The sequence below is a fragment of the Corvus hawaiiensis genome, chromosome 21, assembly GCF_020740725.1.
Source record: "Corvus hawaiiensis isolate bCorHaw1 chromosome 21, bCorHaw1.pri.cur, whole genome shotgun sequence".
Lineage (NCBI taxonomy): Eukaryota > Metazoa > Chordata > Aves > Passeriformes > Corvidae > Corvus > Corvus hawaiiensis.
Genome location: NC_063233.1, coordinates 6468535 through 6494924, shown reverse-complemented (window position 1 = coordinate 6494924; position 26390 = coordinate 6468535). Strand labels below are relative to the sequence as shown.

General features: G+C 39.3%; 1 protein-coding gene across 5 annotated transcripts in view; it reads right to left on the bottom strand.

Annotated features, from left to right (window-relative positions):
* CDK5RAP2 (CDK5 regulatory subunit associated protein 2) overlaps nucleotides 1–26390 on the bottom strand; it is a 72399-nt gene that overhangs the window by 35753 nt on the left and 10256 nt on the right. For all 5 annotated transcript variants that reach the window (XM_048325454.1, XM_048325453.1, XM_048325455.1 and 2 more), the window contains 12 exons: nucleotides 26041–26094; nucleotides 25507–25626; nucleotides 24805–24897; nucleotides 23232–23450; nucleotides 17644–17814; nucleotides 16738–16911; nucleotides 11819–11916; nucleotides 8833–8963; nucleotides 7160–7275; nucleotides 5572–5700; nucleotides 717–812; nucleotides 72–119 (listed from right to left, as the gene is read on the bottom strand). In XM_048325454.1, coding sequence (XP_048181411.1) covers nucleotides 72–119; nucleotides 717–812; nucleotides 5572–5700; nucleotides 7160–7275; nucleotides 8833–8963; nucleotides 11819–11916; nucleotides 16738–16911; nucleotides 17644–17814; nucleotides 23232–23450; nucleotides 24805–24897; nucleotides 25507–25626; nucleotides 26041–26094 — 1449 coding nt within the window. The remainder of the gene's footprint in view (nucleotides 1–71; nucleotides 120–716; nucleotides 813–5571; nucleotides 5701–7159; nucleotides 7276–8832; nucleotides 8964–11818; nucleotides 11917–16737; nucleotides 16912–17643; nucleotides 17815–23231; nucleotides 23451–24804; nucleotides 24898–25506; nucleotides 25627–26040; nucleotides 26095–26390) is intronic.

Here is a 26390-nt window from a genome sequence, read left to right as displayed (position 1 = left end):
GTCTGGGCCCATTTGTGTACAGTTCCCATCAGCAACAAGAGCCAAAAGAATCTTTACAACACATCATTTACCTGTTTATCCACCTCACAGGGAAAGTCCAAAGAGACTTGAAGGCACACCTGGTAAACAGAGAAACGCAGAAATGACAGATTTCATAGAGCAGAATAACATCATTCTGCAACATTACAAACCAATTTGGAACCTGAATTATTTTATGATTCCATGATGTTTTATCTTACATCGATTAGATTGAGAGGACAGCAGATTCATGTTTGTATGAAAATGCAGTTTACAATTTACCCACATATCAAGCATTTCAACCCTAAAGAAGGATCTGCAGGATTTTTTTCCTCAATCACAGCAAGTGAATCTCATACAATTTGTACTCCAGGCCTGACTGCAATGGAGGCAGGAAATCAACCTGTGTGGATGTAAAGAAACACAGTTTCAAGGGACTCTCTATCATCCCCATCCAGGGTGACTGAGTACTCAAACGGAAACAAGGTCCACAATGGAAGCAATCTTGAATGCAAAACCAACAGAAAAATACAGGAAAAAGATTTCAGAAGCTCTTTAGGATAACAATTAGTTGAAAGCAAAATCAGATACCAAGAAAGGTGTATTTTGTTTGGAAAAGACTTTAAGAAAATAAAGACATTTTAAAGGCATGCAGAGAGGGGAGCACTGTAACATAATGTACTCCGAGCAGATCGTACCTGATTGACCCTCTCACAAAACTGACTGTTCTGCATCTTCCTGTCACTGTCACCATCTTCAGGCTGCATCACAGGCTCCTCTGTTGTTTCAAGACACTACATAAAGTATGGAATGATGTGAAAATGTATCACAAAAAAAATACTGTGATATGAAACATGCATAAGTAAGTCAGTGATATGTCTTAAAAGAAAAACAAAAAAAGCCTGTAATACAAAGTAACAAACACTGAATTAGATTCCTTCAACAAGATCAAAGAAAATTAATATAAACCCCAGGAATGACTCATCTCAAATAAAGTGAAACTTTATCTTATACATTCTTTAATTTTTATTTAACCCTTTCTCCTCAGAATTTATAGAACATATAAAAACCATTTAACCTCTTGTGGCAAAGGAGCTCTGTATCCTCAGTCGTGTTCCCATTCTGCCTATTTTATTTTCCAATTTCCAGAATTTATTTTCATTTGCTACACAGTTTAGGCTCTTCTCCAGCATTCAAGAAATAGATGCTTTTAAAACTAAGCACTTGTGGCTTGCTGTACACTAGAAAGATTTACTGTGCCACTGAAGGTTACAATCTGCTGTGTCTATGCCTGAATTTGCCCATTTGTAGCAAACAGTGCCAAATCATCTTTTACTCCCTGTTTTCCACAGATCCCAACCCATCTCTCATCACTGATATTGCCTGAGCAAAAAGGAGGAGGAAGACTCAGCTTTTTTAGGAGCAGCACCCAAGTCGCTGACATCAGCATCACTGAGAGCAGGAGCAGAATCCCTCTGGATGCTATTGAGCATTTCCAGGGATCCAGGGGCAGCCACAGCTTCTCTGGGCACCCTGTGCCAGGGCCTCACCACCCTCACAGGGAAGGATTTCTTCCTAATATCCCATCTAAACCTGCACTCCTTCATCTTAAGGCCGTTCCCCCTTGTCCTGTTATTCCAGGCCCTTGTCCAAAGTCCTCCTCCAGCTCTCCTGGAGCCCCTTTAGGCATTGAAGGGGCTCTGAGGACTCCCTGGAGTGTTCTCTTCTCCAGGGGAGCACCCCCAGCTCTCCCAGCCTGGCTCCAGAGCAGAGGGGCTCCAGCCCTCAGAGCATCTCTGCGGCCTCCTCTGGAAAGCCTAAATATGCCTAATCCATAGGTAGGATACCCTGACACAGAGGATTCCAACCTGCAAGGGACAGAGTTACTTTTACTTCCTCAGAACACTGGGAATTGAATGTATGTGTGGGGGTTTATTTTTTAATTGAGTATGCATTGAATGTATGCATATATATATATATATATATATATATATATGAAATTAATGAGAAAAACCCTTTTATCTCCCAATCCCTTGCAGTATAAGCAACTCTAATGGTTTTAGGTAAGAATTTTAAAAGGCAGACACTGGGTGGTGCAGAGTATTAATACATTTGTGGTTTGTAATTAGAATTCTATAAGGAAAATTGACTTCCAAGTCATGTTTGGGTTATGTTGGTATTTTCACTCAGACTTGGTTTTCTAGGACAACACAGAGTAAAGACAATTTGAAAACCGGAGAAAGACACAGAGGGGATTGTGGTATATAACAACAGCATGCATAACAAAAAAGTCTTTTTGTTGTAATCATGGGATGCCAAAAGTCCAATAATGTTAACTATTATTTTAAAAATCCTATTTAGATTGAATCTTGCATGTGGAGGTTCAGGATAAACCCTGCATTTGTGTATCAAAAATAAACTTATTTGCACATGTAACTTATCCATCCAATGCAACTACCTTTTATGGGTCAACATTTTTTAATATCTGCTTTTCCCAGGCCAGTATTTGGTTTAATAAGTGAGGATTCATTAATGAAATTACTACATAAGACCAACATACACTGTGACAATAAATCACTGCAGGCTGAGCCTGATCCTATGGTCCTGTGTCTGAGAGGCCAAAATGTCCTGTACTCCAAGGAATATAACCTAATGTGCAACAAAATGTTAAAAGAAAATAAGTGTCTTAAGGCCAGAAAGATAAGAATAAGCTGCGTGTTTTAAAGTATTTCCTTGGAAACTGAAAACCAGGAGAATGTTTTTCCTAAATGAAGCACTGATGTGCTTGGTTTGCAAAGATCTCCAGAGCCTTGAAGGCTGAAAGCACTGAGGCTGCTCCTCTCTGAGAAGGCAGATGTTCAGAGGACAGCACAAGAATAACCTTTTCCTTTCCTCCTCCTCCCTCGCAGCACGAACAGGAAGTCAAGGAGCAGAGGAAGGAAAGGCTGTCAGACCCTGCAGAGGCACCAAGGAGCACATTCATCTGGTTTGTGCTCTGGCTTTGGGAAGGAAAAGCAGGATGGGAGCGTTTTAAGAACCTAAGGAAGATCCTTCTTCCCATGTCTATCCAAATTCCTTTTATAACACATATGTCAGTGTCATCCCAGCACTACCTGCCAACAAATTCTAGCTCAAAAACTATGAAAAACAGAATGTAGGGGGTTTTTGACAGTGGTTGTTAATATGCCAAACACACTGTTGTCACACCCATAACCCAATATCCAGGTTGTCATTTATTGCCAAGACTGATAAAAAGATACCTTTATGAACTAAAAACTTTTAACTAAAGATCCTTTCATTTTTGAGCTCCATAGTACTACAGACATTCTGGCACTGGATAAACTCCATATTTAACTTTCCTATGTCCTTTCCCAGAACACTGAGGTTTATTTATATTTTACAAGTTTCACTCTTTGTCATTTTACATCTAATTTTGTAGCTTCTTCAATGAGCAGCCCTGTATGTACTTGTCATGTCGAGACAAGCAGGAGCATACAGCATCCTGCCATGATAACCATAGCACAGGACAGGAATTCCTTTGGAATTCACTGTAGCATCCACGGGGATGCAGAGCCCTCTGCAGGATGACGAGACAAATTGCTAAAAATGTTAACTATGGAGAATGCAAGCACCTGGATGGGGATTGCCCCCTTGTTCTTCTCCCAAAACTCTCAGTGACACATTAATTCACCATTTCAATAAAACCATGGCACACCTAAAGATCTGTTTCTAACTTAAAATATACTTCTGTTACAGAAGGGACCCCAACATACTTCAATTAAAGACAGTATGACTATGTCTTAAAACTGAAGAAGCAAGAATACTTTGTGACTGTCCCAGTACACCCACAGCACATCCAGGAAAAGACAGCTTTTCTCCTGAGTCCTGCAGAAAAATCATTAATTCCACAGTCCCAGTTCTTGAATCAGCCAGTCCTGCACATAACTGATTCAAGCTATTTCTGATCTTGTTCTTTTGAGTTTAATTCAGAAATTCAAGACACAGAATACCAGCACTGTCATCATTCCTTTTATATTTTTTCCTTCCTATTCAATACATGCTGCACAACAACAACGGAACAAGCAAAAGCCACAAAGGAACATAAAGAAAAGCACTACCAGCCACATTCAAGCAATACTTTCCAAGCTGTAAGGGTCACCCAGAACCTCCTGAACAACCTTCACCACTCACACACACACGTGGGGACCCAGCACCCAAAACGCTGCTCCATGCAAGTATTTTGCCAAGGCCTCTCCTTCCCCACAGCCGAAAACAGTCCCAGCTTTGGGGAAATGAATAAAACACCCAGCAAGGATTACTTCCTTGCACCTCTGCCCTAGGTTACAATGTAAGATGTGCCCACAAGCATGTGTTCTATCACCATCTTCATGAGCTGTTAGAACCAGGTGGGGCAGTGCTCCCTGCCTCCTCCCTCAAGACCATGTCCTGTTAATGGCCCATCAGTGCCTTACCTCACGACTCATCATTGCACTGTGAGATGCTCCACCCAGAGGGAGAAACCAAGCATCCCAGCCTGGATATAAACTGCGATTTTTGAAGACCACAGGCAGCCTTTTCCCACTGGATTTTCCAGAGGACAAGAGCTACATACCTACCCCTGGACCTTCTGAGGAAGACCAGATCTTTCTACACAGGATCACCACTTCAACAGAACCACATCTGTTCACTTCAGGAGGACTGCAGCCACCACCTTATCAGACTGCTGCTGCTACCCTGACTAACAGGGTCAGGTCGTATCTTACTCTGTCAGTTTAAATCAGTTTTGTTCCTTTTTTCCCCTACCTTGTTTTTTTATATATATATATATTATAAGTAAAGCACTGTTATTCCTATTTCCCAAAGCTTTGCCTGAAAGCCCCTTGATTTTAAAATCATAATGATTCGGAGGGAAGGGGGTTTGCATCTGCCATTCCAAGGGAGGGAGGCTCCTGCCTTCCTTAGCAGACACCTGTCTTTCAAACCAAGACAACCTCTCAGCAAACCACCACAGTGCTGGCCCCTTCTTCATGTACTTCTCTATTCTATGTGAAGAAATAGCCACGTGTTTAGGTGACCTGAAGTTCTATTCCTTGTTTGTTGGCTACACTGAACCCTCCTATTTTGAAGATGCATCAGAGATCTGAACAAAACTCTTAGAAAATTAAGACACAGCCTGACAATGACTATGCAATAGCAAACAGACTTTCAGGAATAACTAAAATGTTTTCTAAGATATTGCTTTCTTTGTAAAATTAACTACTTCCTTCCCTTTCAATTGACAAAAAAAAATAGATCACAGACCCAATTAATATTTAAATGAGTATGTTGCTTCCTTAAAATCAACTTGACACATCACTGAACACTTGCATTGAGCTGCTTCTCCGTCATGGTAACATGTTAAAGTTGTTTACATCATTAATTTTAAAAGTTACTATAAGGAATTAGCAACCTCAGCCCCAAGGGCTTTACACTCCTTCTGCACTGATGGAAACGACTCCACAAGGCAGATTAGATGTGAGAGTCAGACTCACTACTTTAAAACAGAAAACCTACTTCTCTGTGGCTTAATATTTTCAGTGCTTCCTTCCCTTGAGAATCCTTTGGACAACATCCAGACTGTCTGGCCTTAAGTTCTTGATTAATTGACTGCAGCTCTTTGACCATCAGGAGCAGGTCAGTAACCTAAATAACCAAAGGAAGAACAAGCAGAACTGGTAACATCCAAACTAGTAGGAAAACAAATGATGACAGATAAATCTCCAGCTAAACGCAAACTGCAGTTAGAAGCTTGGGTTTGTGTCTCTGCTCCTGAGTTAATCTCCCTAGGTATGGAAACATGCTTCTGTGTTTGTGAATTAGTGGTCAAGGTACCTTAATTTGTAACACTGTAGTTCATGGTCTGTTACTAAGTTTAGGTAACAAGTTTCACAACTCAGTAGCAAGAACAAACCTGAGGGCACCTCATACGAACAGCTGATTCGAGAAGAAACATTTAATACAAGAAAAAACCAGCATTACTGGAAACGTTCAGGAACAAGCTGTTCTTGTGTCACCAACCCCCTTTAAAAGCCACTCTCATTCTGAGCAATTTCACAGACATAGAATCTGGACAGTCGGGTTCAAAACTCTCACAGCCACAAAGCCATGAACTGTATCAAGAAGGCAACGTTTGGAGAAAAAAGTTAAATCTTTTTATCAGACCAATTAATATACTTGGAAAACCAGGTCAGCTTTCAGTCACACAAACCCTTTTTTCCAGTAAGAAATTATTTATAAATATCTTTTGCTAATGAGTATCCCTGAGCCTTCTGAAGGGAACACGCTCAGAGATAAAAGTGGTGAAACCCCAGAATGGCACTGGGACACAATCTGGGCTTTTTTTAGGGACACCTGTTCAGAGAAAGACAAACTTCCTTCCTTCAGATTACCCACCTCCAGAGTGTGAGCACCTGCCTACAATTCAGCTGTCCCTGAGAAATAGAAAAACTTCACTTATGCTCACTCCCAACCAACCATATTCAAAATTATTCCTTGTCATAAACTGGTGCCTGGATTGGAAGTCACTGCACAGGATCAGAAGAAAGAGAACAAGTTTCTGAACCCCAACACTGATTTATTGTTTGGTCTGCACATTTCATCTCTGTGAATTTCAGTTCTCCTTATGCAGAATAGAGAACTCACCTCAGGGTTATTTTGTAACATGCCCTACTTACCAAAAGATTTGCAAATCCTGGGATGGAGTGTGCTAAACAGAATATAGGCTATAGACACCACCACTTCCATGATTAATAAAGCTGCATGAAATACACACTGTGGGATGCTCAATGCAAAACCTTTCTTCAGAGTTGATGTAGATGATATCTGAAACACGGTACTGAGTCAAAATCTTGAGTCCAGGTGTCCAATACCACAAAACCCTGGCTGCAAATCACTCAGAATTCAGCTGATTCTGAAGCCCATGTGGTGTGACAAAGTTAAATAGTTCATAAAAGGTGGGTTACAAATCACAGAGATGGGAGCTTCAAATCCTTTCAGAACTACCCAACTGTACGTAAATAAATGTTTCTGTGAGAGATACAGAAACTATAAACAAAGCAGAATTAAGCCATTAGAAACAGTAAATAATAAAAGAGATCAATACCTTTCCTTTAAGTTCTTCCAGAGACAGATGGTCTATCTGAAGGTTTAAATGGTCTTGTTCTCCTAAACAGATACTCATATAAGATGTTTGATCTCCACAGAAAGATAGTGTTTCATCTGCCAAAACAGCCAAGGACAGACATTATTTCAGAAACTCCATTTGCAGGAAAACACAGCACAAAATGCACAGGACTTTTTGAATAAGAACCTTCCAGTAAGTCTGTGGGAGGCCACTTAGAATGTTTAATTCCCAAAACAAGCTTCCTGTTTAATTGAAAAAATTTTGTCCTCATATGTCTTTGTGCTTCTGACACACAGACATGCTGCATTTTCTGTGGCTGTATTTTCTGTGGTTATCAGCACGAGTTGTGAATGTAATTCTGAATTATAATTTGCATATTTAGCATGACAATTAGAAATAATTTTTAGGAAGGATAAGTTAGGCATGAATAGTTATTCTATTTTAACTATAGTTTTATGAACATGAACTCAAGGTCTCAAGGCTAAAAGCCAGGTTAGACAAAGTTAATTAATTTATTTTGCTTTGGGGTCAAAAGAATGCAGTAATTGGATTGAAAATAGTTACTTATTCACTGCCTCTATAACTGCAGGAATTGTTTATGTTTTAATAAACACTTGTTTATTTACAATATAAATGACAGTCAATTCTATTAATAAATCTTATTAGATAGGGAGAAAGCATAACTAAATTAGGACAAATAAGAGACATCCCAATCCTACTCCCAGTTCTGACACTGATCCTGTGGCTGCTGCAAGGACCCAAAAGTCAAAAATCATTACTAATTTTTCAGTCTTTATTCCTACCAGCCTCACCCTCAACACAACAGCTCCTGAGAACCCTGGAGTATCCACAAGACCCTTTGGCCCACCCTGGTTGTTGATTATCTCTGGGCTTTTGAGGTTGGAAACTCTGAAACAGCTGAAGTTTACTTATCAGAGCTGTCAAGTGATGCTAAAATTGAAAATCTAAGTTGAAAGGGGAAGTGAACAGGCTTTACTGTTATTTATATATCCCCTATGGAATAAAACAGAAACATCTTGTACATATGCAGTAAACTATTTAATGATACCCACTTACATTATTCTTTTCTATATCTAAGAATATACTAAAAACACCTCCCAAGACATACAGCAAGAAAGCCAGAAGCTAAGCTATATTTAAAAGCTCTACTTTTTCTGAATTACTAAGTAACAAAACTTCTGGGTATTTTTTCTTTCTCTGGAAATACTTCTGTCAGGAGGAGGTTACCAGTGCCTGAGCCACAAGCTCTTTGGGAAGTAATTACATCCCATGGTCAGAAAATAATCCCATGGCCACCGACCGATTCCAAGTCAGGAATCTCTGACTTTTGTGGAAAACAGTAAATTCTGTGAGTACAAAGCTGCAGGCAGCATAAAATGATCCCTGCAGTAGAATTGCCACAGAATTTCTAACATTTGCTGCATGGAAAGAGAAGCTGTCCCTCTGATTGCTCCAAGACATTCTGTTACAAATCCCCCAAATCATCTTCAGTATAAAAAGTCAAAAAGAAATCTTTTCACACCTTTTTTTTACTCTCAAATATTTTTTCTCCATGCCAGCAAACTGACTGTAATAAAACCACTTTTCTTCCTTTGTGCATGAGGAGGGTTGGACTGGGCATGGATACAAACCTTGGTGGTTTTTCATGTCCTTAATCTGATCCTGTAAGATTTTCTGGAGATTCCTGTTACCTAAAACATCTTCTTCCAGTTGTTTTCTCAACATGAAAATGTTGTTCAGTTCTACTTGCAAGCTATTTATACTGGAATAAAAAGGGGAAAAATAAATATTTGAGATTCAATTCAAAACATTTTGGTGTGCACTGGTGTTTCTCCATCCAGGCTTGCACCAAGAGCCCATTTCCCATGGCTGGATTTCAGCCCACACTTCCATCATTTTGATGCATAAGCACAAATAAATCCCCACATAGAAAGAGATTAAATGTTTACAAACACAGCCTTTTCCTACTCTTTTGGGCTGTGCTGCCTAAGTCAGTTTCCCCATGACAGAGCTCTTGTACCAGCCTCTTTCTGGGCAGTTTTTTAAAAGGAAAATCGAAATTACTAACTTCTAAAAAGTATGCCAGAAAAATATCATTATCACATAATGCTGATGGCTTTGTGTACTCAATTATGTGGTGACCATGGAAACTTTGTTCCCTTGCCACAGAGCTACACTAGATAATCTAATGCTGCACTTCAGAAAAACATCAAAAAATCCTGTTTCATTGAAAATAGGACCCAGACACAACTGTTTTATTTCTTCATTTATCCACAGTCTGTAAAAAGATCTCTTGCATTCTAAATTGTCTCAATTACTGCAATGGGGCATCAATGTCCAAACTTAAAATTTATAATTTGTCAAGGTGATTTAATTTTTTAAGCAACTTTGCTACTGAAGCTCTTCAGCATCAGCTGGCTCCTCAGGCCCCAGAGTCAGCTGCCCCTTGCTACATTTTCCCCACACCCTTCAACTGCATCAACAAGACAGTTCTGATCAATCTGTAAAAAGATTTAAGTGCTGAAAATAAATCAACCTGAAATTGTAATAAAATGAAATGAATTCGATTTAATAAAAAATAAATAACAGGGTGTTACTGAACTCTCTGTATTACTTATTTTCACATTTACTTCATTCAGTGTTTTAAGATAAATTAAGCTGCTGCAGAATTTCCAAGCCACTGCACTAAATGCCAGAGAATTCAGGAATCTTTAAAAAAATTTCAATCAATCTGATGGGAGACTGTACAGGAACACAGAGCACATCATACTTGCATGAGAATAACAGAGTACTGCAGATGCACATTAATTAAAAGGCTGCACATATGAAAAGCTTCTCAGTCTGTCTCCTGACAAGTGTGCTGTTGTCAGGGGTTCCTGCACAAGAAACTACTGCTTTAACCAATTCTTCCTCATACAAGAGCTTCTTTGAAGAGAGAGTGCTCTTAAAGGCTCAGCAAAATAATTAAGAATAAAACCAAACCAACACATGACTAGAAGCCAGGTAAGCACATTTTCTCCTTTTCATGAATTAAAGGTTTTATAAGAACAAGCACTGATTCCCCTCTTGGAGAGAGAAGGAATGTCTTGGTCCTGACATCCAGTAGCTCATTTTGAAAAATAACCACCCAGGTTGCTTAAAATAAATAATGCCTAAAAGAAGATGTCAGCAAGAAAACAGATGTTTGCCCAAAATCCGTGTCACTGCTGATGGCAATTAAATCCAGCTTCCTCATCTGTGTATCTGAAGGGCTTGTTTGTTTATCCATTCCCCAGAAGTTTGGGATTCAAGTCTTGATGAAGTTTACAGCACGTTTCAGCCCCCAAAACTGTTGAGATGGAGGAATAAGAGCAGTTCCAAGCCCTAGCTCATGGTGCATCCTCTGCTATTGTGGCACAACAGGCACTGACTGCTCCATGCATTCCACAATTCCACATCAGGGAAGCAGGACTAATGATCCTGATCCTACAGAAGTTCATTGAAAAACCCCAGTGATTATACCCACAGTTCTAAGTTTCCTTATTTGAAAGCCATTCTAAGAAAAACCAGTTTCAGAGCCACACAGCTTTGCTGCCATTGCTATACAGCATGTGGACCCTCTCCTTGCCCACAGAGCAGGAGTTGGTGTCAGGTCACACTCTTCATAAGAAATCAGAAATAATCTCCATCATCTGACTGCTATCATTATTTTTAATTAGTATTTTTTCTAGTATCTAAAGCGGGTTCTGAGCTGTGGCCAAGCACAAGCTGGCATTGCTGCTAAGTGCTTAACTCACACACAGATCTCATCTACTCTAGTGCTCCTTCTCTTTATGGTTTCCAAACTATAATGGTCTGTAAACCAATTGCAAAATATAAATAAACATTCCCCAAAGCTGGCAGGTATAAGCCATTGCTTTCAGGAGCTGGCTCTCAAATGTTAAATACTTCATTAAGAGATTTGCAATTACAACAGTAAATTTTTTATAAAATATTTAAATTTCATTTGCCTACAGATTAAGTATTTTCTTTATCATAACATCTCCTCAACTGCCAGGCAATAACAGGATACAGAGTAGGCTGCAGATTTCTTTCTAAATTGTTGTGTTCTTTGATTTTAAAAGGTTAAAAACCACTTGCTCCTGCCACCCTTTTCAATGCTTTACACTGAAAGTATACTGTGCAAACTTCAATTATTCTGTTTTGTTTAACCTTCTCCCAAATCTTGCATATTTATATTCTCATCAAAATTCTCACAGTGTCACTTTTAAGATAAGTATTATCTATATTTTAGGAGTAAACCATGGCAAATTGTCCAGTGCCCAAAAGTTCGCTGCAATTTGATTTTAGTCCTATATGCCAAAACACAAGACCTAAGTATGGAAAATCCTGCTGCTTACTTTGGTACCTACATGGAAACAGGGCCCATTTGAGATTCCAATCTAAAAAGAAATATCTTCAGAAACATTTAAGTAATTTAGATAATAGCAACTCACTTACATAAACATTTCTATTTAGCGACTACTACAGAGAGTTTATAAACAACTGGCCAGAACAAACTAATCTCCACATTTTTTTCACAAATTCTTGACTTTCACCCTTTGAGTTCAGATTACCCCCCAAAACAGAAGCACTTACCTATCTGACTCCCTGAAGGTCTTCACCAGCGTAGAATAAACGTTCTGTTCTTTCCTTAAAGCAAGGATCAGCTTCTCATACTCAGCTTCTTTATTTTCCTGAATTAAAAGAACATACTGCGCTTACAACATAATTTTTATGTTCCATGTCTATGACCATGTGTGTACTTTGTGTCCTGAAGCATTTGTGGAAGAAGCTGAAAACCCAGTTTTCTGAACAGGACCACCAATGCCCAACATAGATCTGAGAACCATTCACTGTCCTTAAATCCAGCTGGTATTGAAGGAGGCAAAGACTGTTTCACTATGTACCTATCATGAGTGAGTCACACATCTGAACAGTGCTTCAACATTTTTCTCACAGCCTCAGAAGCTTCCCCCAGCCCCACCTCAAGCATCCTCACTCCAAAAGTTCCAACAACCAGGAACAACCCGGCAGGCAGCTATTCCAGAGAAGGGGAAGGGAGGGAAAAGAGAGCAGACGAGCCAAAGTTCCAAGTACACATTTTAGAACAAGTCCTCTCTGTGTTCTGGATAAAACTGGCTTTTTTGGGGTGAGGAGAACAGCAAATTCTGTTCCATCTCACAAGAATCACAAGAAGGATTATATTGAGCCCCAAATAAAGGACAATCAGATCAGACACTCCGTAAGTCAGTTTTCTGCACGCTCATCTGGGTCACTACAAGCTGCTGCTTCACTTGTGCGAAGAAAAGAAAATGGGTTTATCTGCAGTCTTGCTCACAGAAAGGATGATATTATTACTATAAGAATAAACACAAACTCTTAAGGTACATTCTCAGTAAAGGATCCATTAAATTCTCCTGACTTTTTCACTCCAAAACAACCAGAGTCACTTTTTCAGCAGGAAGCAAAAAATGCAGCTATTTAAAGGAGTGTTTTCTTGCACATACTATATAAGAGTATCAGTCATCTCCAAAGAGAAATAACTGGAATATTATAGCAAATTTAGATACATTAATATCAGGCACAAATTCTGCCTCTGTTAAAGAATTTTTGGTTCTCTCAGTTTGCTTTTTTGACTGAAAACTGAAAGGAGGAACAAAAAAGGTGTCACAGCTAAGGGGGAATTTCAGCTAAGGGAACTCTTAAGAGATACTAAATCATTAGTGAACAGGTCATTAACAAGGAAGAAACCTACACCCAGGAGTTTTAAGCAGCTGTTATTGTTCCAACTGCAATTCCTAAGGAGGAAATTGCAACAAAAAAAAATTCAGCTACAAAGAATCTCGTTAATTCACACTAAAGATGCCAAGACTATTAATTTGAACAACTCAGTGTTCTGCAAAGCAAACAGCACAAAAGCAAGGACAACTGGTGTTTACTTTTAATTATTTACACTCTTACTTCACAATATGCCAGTAAATATGTTAAATAATATTTTGCAAGTGTAATCAAGCTGTGATCAAATGACTGTAGTTAAGGTAACCTGCCTGGCAGGTCCTGCTGCAGCTTCTACCACTGATGCTCCAGACTCTTGGAAGAAGCGACCTTGCCTTTGGACATGTGCCCCATGTTCAGCTGCCATCTAAAGGCTGCTGTGTTCTAAGAGACATTTCCAGGCTCTAGTGCAATTTATACTATTCTATACTATACTATTCTGTATCAAAGTGCAAAATCCTGAGCTTCACATCAAATTTATTATCTAGATGAGCAGTGGAGGAGCTCCCAGCAAAGCTGCTGACTGAGCACAGAGAAACACAAACAGATGGAGATGGGTGATCCAGAGGCCAGTCATAAAATAATCTCATGAAAAGAAATGTTAAAAAGTACATCTTGCAGCCTGAATTAAGGAGTCTTATCAATGTGCTAGAAGCTCAGCCTTTCAAGAACAGTCACTAAACATAAAATACATGGGTTGTAATTTAAGTTGGAAAAGTTTGATCACGAACACTGACCAATGACGTAGAAAGCAACAGGAAAAAATAAATCTTTTTACTTAATTTAGTTGTTTCACAGTCTGTTAGAAGTTCTAATGAACTCCTCCATATGTCTGATACAAACCTTGCAATTATTACTGAAGACACTACAGGACTCTATCCTAATTAAAGCTCTTTCTGAAGCCTTGGCAGAGCAATGTCACTGTGCAGAGTTAGGGAGGATAAATGAGGGAAGGAATGTCACCCATGGCTCAGGGTCTATGGCTGCTGCATGAACAAAGCAGTGCCCCACACAAACCCTGTTCCACCTCCCTGTTCCTTTTAGGATTCACATGTTGAGTTCTCCATTTGTACCAAAATCCCAGTAAGCTCATGAAATCCTCCCAACTCTTTCTGCGTAACAGGAGACATGAGCTATTTCTTAATTCTAAATGTCACAGACTATACACAAATTATTAAATTCTAAATTCAACTACCTAAGTAAAGGTTAGCAAAATCACGAGGAAGTGTTCCTGATTTTTTCAGAATCTTTCATGAATAATAAGGATGAGAAGATGCAGCACGAACATCCCTTTTTTTTGTACATTATTACTGTCATTTCTAAATATCGCGTAGGAGTGAATTATTTCAATCAACTCCCCAATGGTACACAAAACATAAGGCAGCTCTGTAACTTAAATAGACTGTAATGCTGTGGGAGTTAATGAAACATTAAACCTCTTGACACATGGTGTGAGGGAAAATGTGTTAGAGGAGATAGCTGCAAGACATCCAGGACCATATTGCAGTGAAAGATTTATATTCCCATGAAAGGAGGCAATCTAATACGTTAAAGTCTATATTTAAGTCTGAAATACTATTGCTAAGCAGCAGTGGTGGAAAACATAACTTATTTTCATTAAAGGTTCCCTAAATTGTAAGCAATGAAAGTAAAAGGTTTATACCTCCACAATAAATAACTTATTGGCAAAGTCACAAGAATATCCAGTTGCCTCACTGAATGTTCTTGCGCTTCCAACAACCCTCAGGATCACTTCAAAATCTCTGAAGGTTAAAGGACAAATGACTGAGAGAAGGATATAACCTATACCTTCCTCACTGATCCATCCACCATTCATCCATCACTAGAATTTGGTAATTTCTTCTAATTTCTAAATTCCTTATCTGTAAAATACATTTAACTCAGAGACTTCAGAGATACCAGAGTCAGAAGTTGCCAGACTCCCCTAATTATCAGTGCCCTTGCTCACTCTCTCTAGGCCATAACAGTGGCTCAAAAATCCAAACTCCAAAATTAGAACCTTTCCTGGCCTGGCCAAGGCACCCAGCAGAGCTTTGGGTGTTGGTTGCTTTAAAATTCATCATTACATTAAAACAAAGTACAAAGATGAAAGGGAGAAAAGTTCTGTATCTCTCAAGTCTATTTCTTCAGCTTCAAAGATCAGTGAGGCTGAAGAGCCTAGTTTCTGTCCCCTCTGGTGGGCAGGATCCAGCTGTGGATTTGTTGAGAGTCGGTGCAGCACCACAAAGCCATCCAAGAGTGCCAGGCAGCCAATGAGAGCAGAGCTCTGGATCATCTGTGTCCAAAAACTGGTGATTAATATGCCAAAGTGGGTCCTTATGGAGATATGTGACACAGAGGTTGGGCAGAGAGGACAATGGGCTGTGATTAGATATTGTTCAGTCACTGAGTGCACCAGCAGCAGAGAATGGGCTGTGATTAGAAGGTGGGTCTGGGTGATTACCATGCACTGCCTGCCACTGCTCCTGCCCCTGGTTATCCACCTGAACCAAGCGAGGGGTATGCAGGGAAGTCAGTGTTTGATTTCCATTAATTCCCTATGATTTTCCATCCTAGGTGCCTTTGTGACAGAAGTTATGTGCATGCACTGCAGTTTGTTGTGCAGAGGTGGAATTTCTCCCCAGCCTTTCCCAGACTATTTTCTCTGTCTGCACATTCACATATACTGGGATAAACCCTCACACTACCCAAGCAAAAAAGGCTTCAGCTCCTTTACTCTGAGCTTGTCACATAACTAGGACTCCACATGTTCTTGTCTCTCCCATGGTTAATTATAGTGCCCATCACATTCATCAGCTCACCACCAGACTGTTCAGAATGTGACCCAAGACACTGCACTTACATTTCCTTTGCCATTGGCTCCTTTTGTTTTGAACTTCCTTGAGAAAGTCTCCTTAATGACTGATACATTATTAAAGAAATGAAAAAGCTTTCTCCACCATTACTGTGCACCAGTCTAATTATTTTTACTTTGCCTGATGCTTTTAGAAATCTTGATACACCAGGCTGCAAACAACACAAAAAAAGAGACAAGAAATGTACCTTCAAAAGCAGTTTATTTGTTCAATAATCTGTATACCATGATGCACTGTGGAGTCAGGCAGTGATCCAAAAATTTAACAGTACCTGACTTCTTTTTGCTACAACAGAATGGAGGGTAAAGAGAGAAGGAACTACTTCTAAAACTAAAATTTTGAATTTTGACCTCTGACTTCAGGTACAAGTCTTTTTGATTCATGGCGTCAAGCAAAATAATGGGCATATGTTGCTCACCCTTTTTTAATAGATATATTTCTGTACAAGTTCTTTGCTTTAAAGCAGCTTTCTTCTTGTCCTGGACATATTTTCACTCCTACCTGTATTTATCCTCACATTCCATTTATCTCCTATGGTCACCAGCTCTGTGCAATCTTTCCCTTTATCTATCCAAAGTACACAAACTCTTCTCTGCACCTCTCTGCAGAGATGCAGATATCCTCCCACTCAGTGAATTATGTCTGCCCTAACCACCAAAAAACCTCTACCTCTTTATGGCAGGCAAAACATCTTACATGCTTTCTGAAAGTAGGGAGTTTAGTGATGCCATATAAATTCATCAGTGCACAACACATGGTCAATTACAACATATATGAGTCCACAGCTTTAAAGTCCAAGTCAAAATTCTCTTCAATTTGAAGTCAAGGTACTTATCTGCAAATGATCAGTTATGCAAAACTCACCTCCAGCTCTCTGACTATCTTGATAATAGACTGTTGAGACTGTGCAGCACATTTCTCCTTTACTAAGCCCTCATTTTTCAGTTCAAGTTCTTCATTAACTCTTAGAAGGTTCTTGCACTTATTCTGGAGCTCCTGCAGTTCTGCATCCTTTTCTTTAACTGTTCCATCAAGTTTCTAACAAAAGAAAACAGTTTTACAAAATCTACTCTAATTTTAAACTGCAAAATACAAAACCTAACAAAATTCAGGAGAATATCCAAGGATGACCTGGAACATGTTATTTACACACCTTGCAAAAAGAGCTCAATTTAAGATACCAGAAGCGAAACCAAAAGATACACAAAAGCTTTCCCCACCTATGCAATCTTTTCAGGATCAAAAAATGATGTCAAGGCATGCACCTTTGTCTCCAGGTACAGAGCAACCTCAACTCTGAATCTCTGCATTGCTGGCTGAATACCTGCTACCTTTTTCACCCTGTGTTAAAACTGAGCAGGGGTCTGTTACCATTCAGGCAGGAACCTCCTCACACAGGTCATTTGGGGCTCCCAGAAAAGATAAAATATTTCAGTATCTATACCTATTCCTCAACTTCCACTTTCTGCACAATAAACTGAAAATCATGAGCACTTCGGAGCTTTTACAACAGTGACAATCCTACAGAAGTATTAGTAAAGCTTTCTTCCCCCTCTGTCCACATGCTTCACAAAACCCTAACAAGAAATCCCGTTGAATGCCACACACTCTGTAATTACAGGTCTGTTCTGCAAATACAGTATTATGAGACGTGAAGGATTATCATCAAAATCAACAGTAACTCCAAATACAAGCGTGATTTGGTTATAATTCCCCATACAAAATCAAATGATAACTTTCCATTTTTCATTTCAAAGTAAGTCTACCCACCTCAAGCAGCAGATCCTTGTGATTGACACTGTCTGTCAGCTGCCTCATAACAAGTTCTTGGCTCTGCAGCTTCTGATTGCTTTCACTCAAAAGAATATTGTAATGGTGTTCAACTGCTTTTTCTTTCTCAGTCATTTCACCATGTAATTTCTCTAGCTGATTTCTAAGGTCCTACAAAAACAAAAATGAAACTGAATATGCAGCAAATGAACTTTAAAGAAAGTTTAAGACTAACAACCCACACTATCACTGAAGAAAGTACTGAAGCCACTTTCTTTTGGCATTAATGAATACAATTAAAGAAAGAACAACTTTCAGATAAGATGTCAGTCTTTTCTTCCAAAAATCTAGGTTGTTGTTTAAATGCTTTTCATACAGAATGCTGGACTCCAAGGCCGTTGGGAATATTATGCACATAGATGTTGTCAGAATGAACATTCACTTCTGAGTCAATCTACTCCCTGGCTAGAAAAGGAGAAAATTGCTTATGGGTGATTCAGTTTGTCACTTGCCTTTTTTCTCATCACACCATGAAAATTGTTGCACTAACTCTTGTATCACTGGTTACTCTGGCATCAAAAAAAAGATCAGAAATGTTAAAACTTTTTTCTTTCGACAAGAATACAAACTTCAAATGACCAATCAGGTGCACCTCATGATCAGAAGGGATGAAAAGAACTTGATTTTGACTCTGCCTCTGTTAATTATTTCCTGCAGCTCCAAGATTAGCTGCATTACCTCCACATCTTCGTTTCTAATCAGAGAAATGTGTGCTCCTTGTCCATTCTGCTCCTAAACCACAGGAACAATCTCTTAAACAGCTTCTACACAGCAGCAAGTCCAAAGGACTCCGAGATCTGTTAGGACCAACATGGAATGCTGCAATGGAAGAGCAGCAGCCCCTGGGTTGCACCACAATCACAGCTCTCCTCTGCAACCCTAGAGATCCTGTCCCACTCCATCTGAAAATCCAGCTCTGAAAATACAGCTCTCCATGGGGTTTCAAAGTATGGCCACCCAACAAAGCCTTGGGTTCCAAGAAGTAACATCAAAAAATTCCTACTCCTTACATTCTGCCACCAACCAGGACAATCACTACATCTATGTGAATAGATGAGATTATTAGCATGAAATTTATAGTCAGCTCACAGTTAAGAGTAGAAAATATTTAAGAGCACAGGGCAGTAGAAAAATTTCCAACATGGCTTCTCTGTCCTTCCACCTTCTCTCCCACCACCACTGTTTTGTGTCAATTCCAACATTTTTGCTGGTTTGTTGGAAGTTTCAACACTGTCAGCTGAAGGAGGCAAAGCTTGCATAGACACCAGCCTCATTTTACAAACTTTTCCTCTGCATTTACTGCACAGATTGTGTGGAAAAAAGAGGTAGAAACTTGTAACACAAGAGCTGTTGCCCAAAATTAAACAATTAAAACTTACAGGAGACTTTATACTGTCTAAACTTCTGTTCAGACCCAAAGAACCAGGTAACACAGCCTACATTTTCAAATAAATGTTTTCTATTTATTCCCCAAAAGAGCCCATTTGTGAAGCAGCATAAGCCCTTTGAACAGTTTGCACATATGGCAGTCACCTGCAAATTTTACTTTTACCTCCACAGGGATTTAAAATTTAGTAGTTGTTTCTTATTCTAAGTCCAAAGAAACAGCACTAGTGACATTTTAATTGCAGTCTCTTTACAAACTGTTTTATGTCCTTTTCTTGACTTAATTACTTTGCTTCATGCAGATTCACATCAAATCCTTAACATCACTTTATTACCTCAGTGTTTTATTTATTTTGCACATTAAATGCAAAATGTCATTTACAAAGCCTTTTGATTTACTTTCTCCATTTTAGCTTCATCCCCACAATTCAGCTAAGAAATGCCTAACAGCTCCCAAAACCCCCTCAAATGTTATTCAAAGAATGATTACACCCAGACCTTCAGTTCTGCAAACTAATTTTTTCAGGAGCAAAAGAACTAAGAAAACTGAAGAACAGCAGAACCACGTCCAAGTTTTGTCTAGCTACCCAAACCCTCCCATATGTTCCTGTTTTTCCCTAACTGCTGCCTATAAATGCAAACTGCAGAGGGAAGTAGTGCAAGGTCTGATAATTGCAAAGGCTTTTGGCTCCAAGTTATGGAGCTCTTCAAGTGGGTCACATTAAGTCTATTCCCACACAGTACTGGAATTGGAAGCAAAGGATCAACAGCAGTGTTACCACATTCCCTGCACTGCAGAGGTCACTCCTTGGCTTTTTAAAATGTTACTTTTATACTATTACATTACTGAACAGCTTTAACTGACACATTACCTGTAAGTAAACTTCAGGGGACTTTTCATCTGTCCTGTAACTTCAAGTGACCAATACAGTGACTCATCTTAATGAAAAGCATAAGCAGCTTGAAGACAGCAGACATGCAGAGGTAGAAAGATGCTGCTACAGCAACTGTACTCCACCCATTATCTCATCTCAGTCCTCTTGGTGCCCAGCACTTGTCAGGTGCAGAAACCAGGTTTCACCCTTTAAAGCAGCAAAACTGTGTAATGGCCAGGTTTATGGAAAGAGCTGGACTGACAAGGGATGCAATTGTGGAAAAAGTAAAACAGCCTGTGCGAGATTTGCAATTTGCACATAACTTTGCCTCTACTATTTCTGCCCCCATAACTCCCTAAATCCTTCCCAAAGAAAGCTAGAGGTGAGACTGAAAATTACCTTCTTTGCATGAGCTGGAATTCTGTAACACACTAAACTATCCATCACTGTAGCAGGTTGCTTGAACTCATTGACCACTCAAATTGTCTGGGAGAAAATCTATTGGTTTCTATACGCTGACTTGCAAGGATAATATAGCACCTACAGCTCTCAGAGCATAAACTTTGCAATTCCCTCTGCCAACCTTTTCCCCAAGAGATTTTCCTATGATTAATGATAGCTGAACTAAGAAAAATGAATGTGAAACACTATAATATCAAAGACTGGAGCAGATGCCTCCCCCTTCTTGTCAGATGAAAACCAGTTTGGTGAATAATTAAGTTGTGAAGTTCCAAAACCTCCCTCTCAGGCTAAACTACAGGTAGGAAGACTAAATAATAAATTCTGCCTAATGAGTTATTCTGCATTTCCCCAACCAACTGATCAAATATGAGTATCTAGTAAATACACTTTAATTGTCTACATTTAGGCCTGGAGAGAGAATGGATATGTGAAGTGTTTAATCATGTAAATTTGAACAAACTTCTTGAGGAAGAAGCACTCCATCCCTGTTACAGGCACAGTAACATGGTAGCCATGAACAACATCAACGATGAGATATTTATTCCTCACCAATAGTGTGTTAAAATTTAAGTCCAACGCTTCTTGTTTCAAAGAGCTTTAAGGGATGTTTAACAGCACCTTGCCAGTGATGCTTAAAAGTGATACTTAACAACAGCTTTTGGAAAGTACAGAACTGAAAGAGCTTTTAAAAGCTCTTTCAGATACCTTTTAAAGTTGCCCACCCTGAGGCAAGAACATGGTTCAAGAATACCTAAACCCATTAATCCAGGAAACTCCTAATATTGGACAAAGTCTATGATCTGGATGATCAGCTCACACTGAACAGTCTTACTTGGTTTAGTTTCACCTTCTTCCCTTCCAGGTCAGTAATGCCCAGTTCATGTCCAGATAAACTGGGTTTACAGTAGGCCAGAAATACATTTCAGGGGGGTTGTTTGTTGGGGTGTTTGGGATTTTTTTAATGAATATGCACAAAAATTAGCATTACCCCAATTACAGTATATGGAAAGTCACTGCAAATTTCCCTATGAGGGAAGAGCTAGGACAGCAGTTCATTATAGATATTGAGGGCATTTTCTACAGTTTATACACTTTTTTGCTAACTTCATTCTAACAAAATAGAAACATTGATAAATAGATATCTTGGAGCATAAATAGAACTGAGTTTTTAAGGCTGTCTCAAAAAGCTTGCACCAGATCACCAAAGCAGTTTCCTATTTGTCAAAGAGCAAAATCTCACAGCATTTTTTAACTCACACATATCTACTACTTAATGGGCAACACTTCACAGGCAATGTGGTTCTATCCAATGGGCTTGCAGCTCTGAAATTGAAGCAGCTGTTCTGCAAGGAGTAGGAAATAGGTTAGGGATATAATTTTTGTAAGACTGCTCATCTTTTGGCAGGAATGCTTTTCCCCAAGAAGCTCATCATTTACATGAAAAACGTGGACATAATGGAGTCAAATAGGGCTTCTGTAATCCAGGTAACATCAAATCCCCCAGCAACTCCCCACTCAGTCCTATTTTTCCTGTCTTTCCTGTACAGTTATATTCTAGCTGCTCTGGAAGATGAAAAAAAATCTGAATAGAAAAGACAGTTAAATATAAAATACTTCAAATCAATAAATGCTCTTTGTGGCTGTTTTACTGACAAGAGCGATCTGTTCTCACTCTCCGTAACCTCAACGCCCTGAAGAAATCTCAAAGCATGCCAAAGACAGAGATTTTGTGACTGCAGCCAAACCACAGCTGACAATCAAACAAAAATGCGTTAAATTGGGTGTACGAGGGGAAGAGGAACTGAATTTGTTTGTAGGTAAAGACACCCCTCTGCTGGTTTTAAGGAATAGTGCAGGAGCAGCAGTTTCCAGATCTCCCAGCTTTATTAAGGTCCTTATTTAATAATGGAACCAAAACATCTAGTGAATAAAGACAGGCTCATTAAATCTTTTATGTAATTTAATATAGCAGGAGACTAATCCCCAGCTGAGGAGGATCAGACTCTGGATGCAAGCAGGACTCTGCTCATTATGTAAATGCTGCCCTCGTGGAAGCAAAAGTGGGAAGACTTTAGCAAAATCCACATGACAAAGCATACAGGTGAAAACTGTTGGGTGTCAAAGCCTCAGGAGAAGGGGCATCCTTCTTCCAAAGGAAGAAAAGGAGAAACCTAATCATTCACTTTGTTGCATCAGCTCTGAGTGCTGCGAGCAGGAGAGCTTATCTGAATGCCCACAGCAAGGTAAAAACTCTCAACAGAATATGAAGCAGCAAAATTAATGAACAGCACCTCATTTTTAATGTTAAATTGTGATCAATTAATCCTGTGCTTTGGGCTTTTACAAGCAGAAGTTACTTAATATACAGCCTTTACAGTGACCCTGCTAGGAGAGCAGGCTGAGATTTGGTTCCAGGTCACAACTAAAAGAGAGGTTAAGTAGTGAAATTTAAGATAATCTACAGACATGCAACAAGATAAATATGGCAGAAATGTAAACATACATCATCATGCATATTCAGATTTTCCCATCAGAAAAACTGGAATCAAGAGTAACTATTTACCGCTTTTAAAGGTTAATGGGTTTTTCCTAGGACCTAACTATCAAAATTATATTTAAAATATTATTCTTTGCAGATTATGTGCCAGAATTTTCCTCAGTCTTCATACACAGCATTAGGCAGTGTCAGGTATTTCCCTCCCAAAAGTTATTTAAATTAAAAACCTAATTTTGTTAGAAAAGGACCTGCTAAAGCACTGAATTATTTCTAGACTTTAGAAAATAAAGCAAAAATGTGATAATAACATTAATGGTTTTGTCACTTCTGCTCTTCTGTAGTTGTGCTTCATCCAGCTCCTTCTCCATTTTCTCTCTTTGCAAATTCAGATCACTCAGCTCTTGACCAGTGACTTTAATTATCCTTTGTAGCCTGCGATTTTCAGCGTCCTTTGTGAGGTTCTCTGAGCGCAGCTCTGCCAGCAGGGTCTCCTTTTCCATCAGCAGAGCCTGATAATCTGCAGCACCCTGAAACACAAAATAGCAGTCAGGCTCCAGAAGTGGGTTTTGTAGAGCCTGGGAGTCCTTACTCCCATTGCACCCAAACCCACAACCCTGCCCCTCTTCCCAGCCTTTCAGAATTGGTGTTGCAAAGAAACAGTGAAACAACAAAACAAGGAAAGTGAAACAATAAAATTTCCTCTACTGATGCAACAAAACTTTCCACGACATCCAGTGCAGGCTAAGGAAGTCTGAGGTAACAAAGAATGAGAGAGAGAAAGGTTTATATGCAAAGGAGTCCACCGTGCAAAAAAGGTCATGGCAGTATTATTGATTCACAAAGCAATAATCACATAAAACTCTACTTTTGGAGTAGAGTCCAGTTTCAATCTGGACTAGGGCAGGAAGTTACTGAGTCTTTCATGAAATTAAGGTTGGAAAAGACCTTTAAGATTTGAGTCCAGCTGCCAACCCAGCACCAGCATGGCGTTCACCACCAACCCATGTCCTCAAGTGCCACAGCCACACATTTTTGGAACATTTCCAGGGATGGTGACTCCACCCCTGCCCTTGACATAAGCCTATTTTGTGTTCTTCCCCACCACATCCTGCTACAACTGGTCCTGGAGCTCACAGCAGAGGTGTCAGGAGCAGTGAGCTCTGCAGCACGATTTACTCACAGAGAACTGCCTTCAACTCAAGGTTGTAGCTAAGGAGCAGAGAACTGAGGAAAAGGACTTGCTCTGCAATGTGGATTCTGTGGACAGGAGGGATCAGTTGCATGCTTTTAAAACTTAGAATTTTTTAAAAATCATCAGGGTCTCAAGAATCATAAAGCCCCTTTTCTCCTTCACACACACAAAAAAAGCAGTACTAAATCACATTTTCACACATAACATTCCACTATTTTATAAATGCTGGTTTCACACTTATTATATAAATAATTCCAAGCAGGTGTCTCACAGCCAGTTCAACTCTGCTAATAGGAAGCCTGTGCTGGCACCATACTTTGAGGAAAAAAATAACAGGTCCAGAAAAAAAAGCTCAAGATAATCTCAGCTTCCCAACAATTTGTGTCTTTATTTATAACTTATTTTGATATTACATGTTTCTCCCTTAAAGATCTGCAGTTGGTTTAGAATTAGAAAAAGCAAGGAAGAGAACCAAGGTAAGTTATCTGACATTTTAAGATTCTATTTTTCAAATAATTTGATTTGGGAAATTTTTTTCAAAGTAGGAAAAACTAATCATTTTAAAACAACATTTTAAACTAATTTCCATTCCTCTGCTTTCAAAGATAGCAAGCACTGCCTGCTGTGTGGAATTACACAGAAGGGAGGAGCAGGAGTGGGGAAAATCACAACAAATTGCTTGTTCTTACCTTGAATTTTTGGACATGTGCCTTGTGAGTTGCCTCTCTTGCCTTAGCCAATGAAGCATTTAACTCTTCAATTTCAGAACCCAGCTCCTCATTCTTTAAAAAAAGTAAAATGAATACTATGTAGGAAGAGTTATTTCCAAGGGATGGTGACACAGTAATTTCTACCCCATCTCATTATCCATTCATCCAACTACACAAAACACTTTCAAGAACACCAAATGCATCCTAGTAAATCTTATATAAAGAAATTCTCGCTCTCATACACTCACTAGACTGCCTATCCCTCAAGTGAAGTATTTCCCACTCTTCCACACAATCTGAACTTCAGCTGACGTTGACCTCTCTTATTTTAGCTGCCTCTGATAGCTCCACTTACTCAACAACATAAAATACCCCTTGGATCTTTTAAGTGGTGCTCAGAGCTGATAAAAATCAACATGCAGCTTGAAAACATTTTTCTTTAACGTTCTTAAGGGAGAAGGATACTTAACTTTCTCCTCTCTCCTCCAGTCCAAGAGCCCAAACTGCAGACAAACAAAACTGCTTGGAGAGATGACAGCAGTGACAGGGACCCACTAGAAGCCTCCTCATGGTTACAGTGAGATCAGACCCTGCCCCACACACACAAAACACTCCCTCCCCTCCCCAACCCCCCCACCCCAGTGGTACTTCAACAAACCAGCAAGATCACAATCACCCTACCTCTTTTTCCTTTGCTTTTAAGGCAACAGTTAGTCCTTGGATAGTTTTATCCCTTTTCAAACCATTCTTCTTTTCAACAGCAAGCTCATTTTCTCTTTCTTGTAGCTCTTCTTGGAGTGACTAAATTAGATTATGTGAAAGTTGCATTAACTTCCCACTAAGACATACTGTAATTGCACATCAATAAGTACATTCCCTCAGAGTTCTTGGAGCTTATTACTCAGATTACCAACATAAAATACAGTCCCCAAAATGAGAGGCAGCATCTTAAAGATGTGCCTCGAATATTCTATAAGAAGGGGGCAGGACATGAGCATCACCTTCAATATTTGATGAGTGTCTCTATCAGCTTTCCTGAAAATTGCTTCAAAAACAGGAGGGGTCCTCCTGTCACCCCATATAAAAGAGAATTTAACAGAGGAACTGCTCTGCTTCTCTTGAAGTCAAGGCCTCCTGTGCCTATGAAAGGATAACAGAGAGAGCCCAACACACACTGTAAGGGGCCAAGGAAACAGGAGAAAAACTGGAACTTACCTGAATTTTTTTTTCAAAGGAATTTCTCTCATTTTTAAGCTCCATTCTAAGAGCCTATAAGAACAAAACATTTGTTATGGTCACTTCAATTCATTCTCAACACAAATATAACTCATTAAGCAATAAAGTGAAGCAAAATGAGCTTAAAAGCCCTGGGCACGAAATAAGCCAGTCCACATTAAGAAGAAAAAAAAGAAAATAAAACAAAACCCCACAAAACATGCTCAATGAGACAGAACAACTGCACTTGCTGAGTGAATAGAGGTGCATTTTTATGTGACATTTATCTTTGTCAGCAAGATGCTTTTATCAAGAGAGATTTTAATTAGCACTTTTCCCTGGGGAGGTTA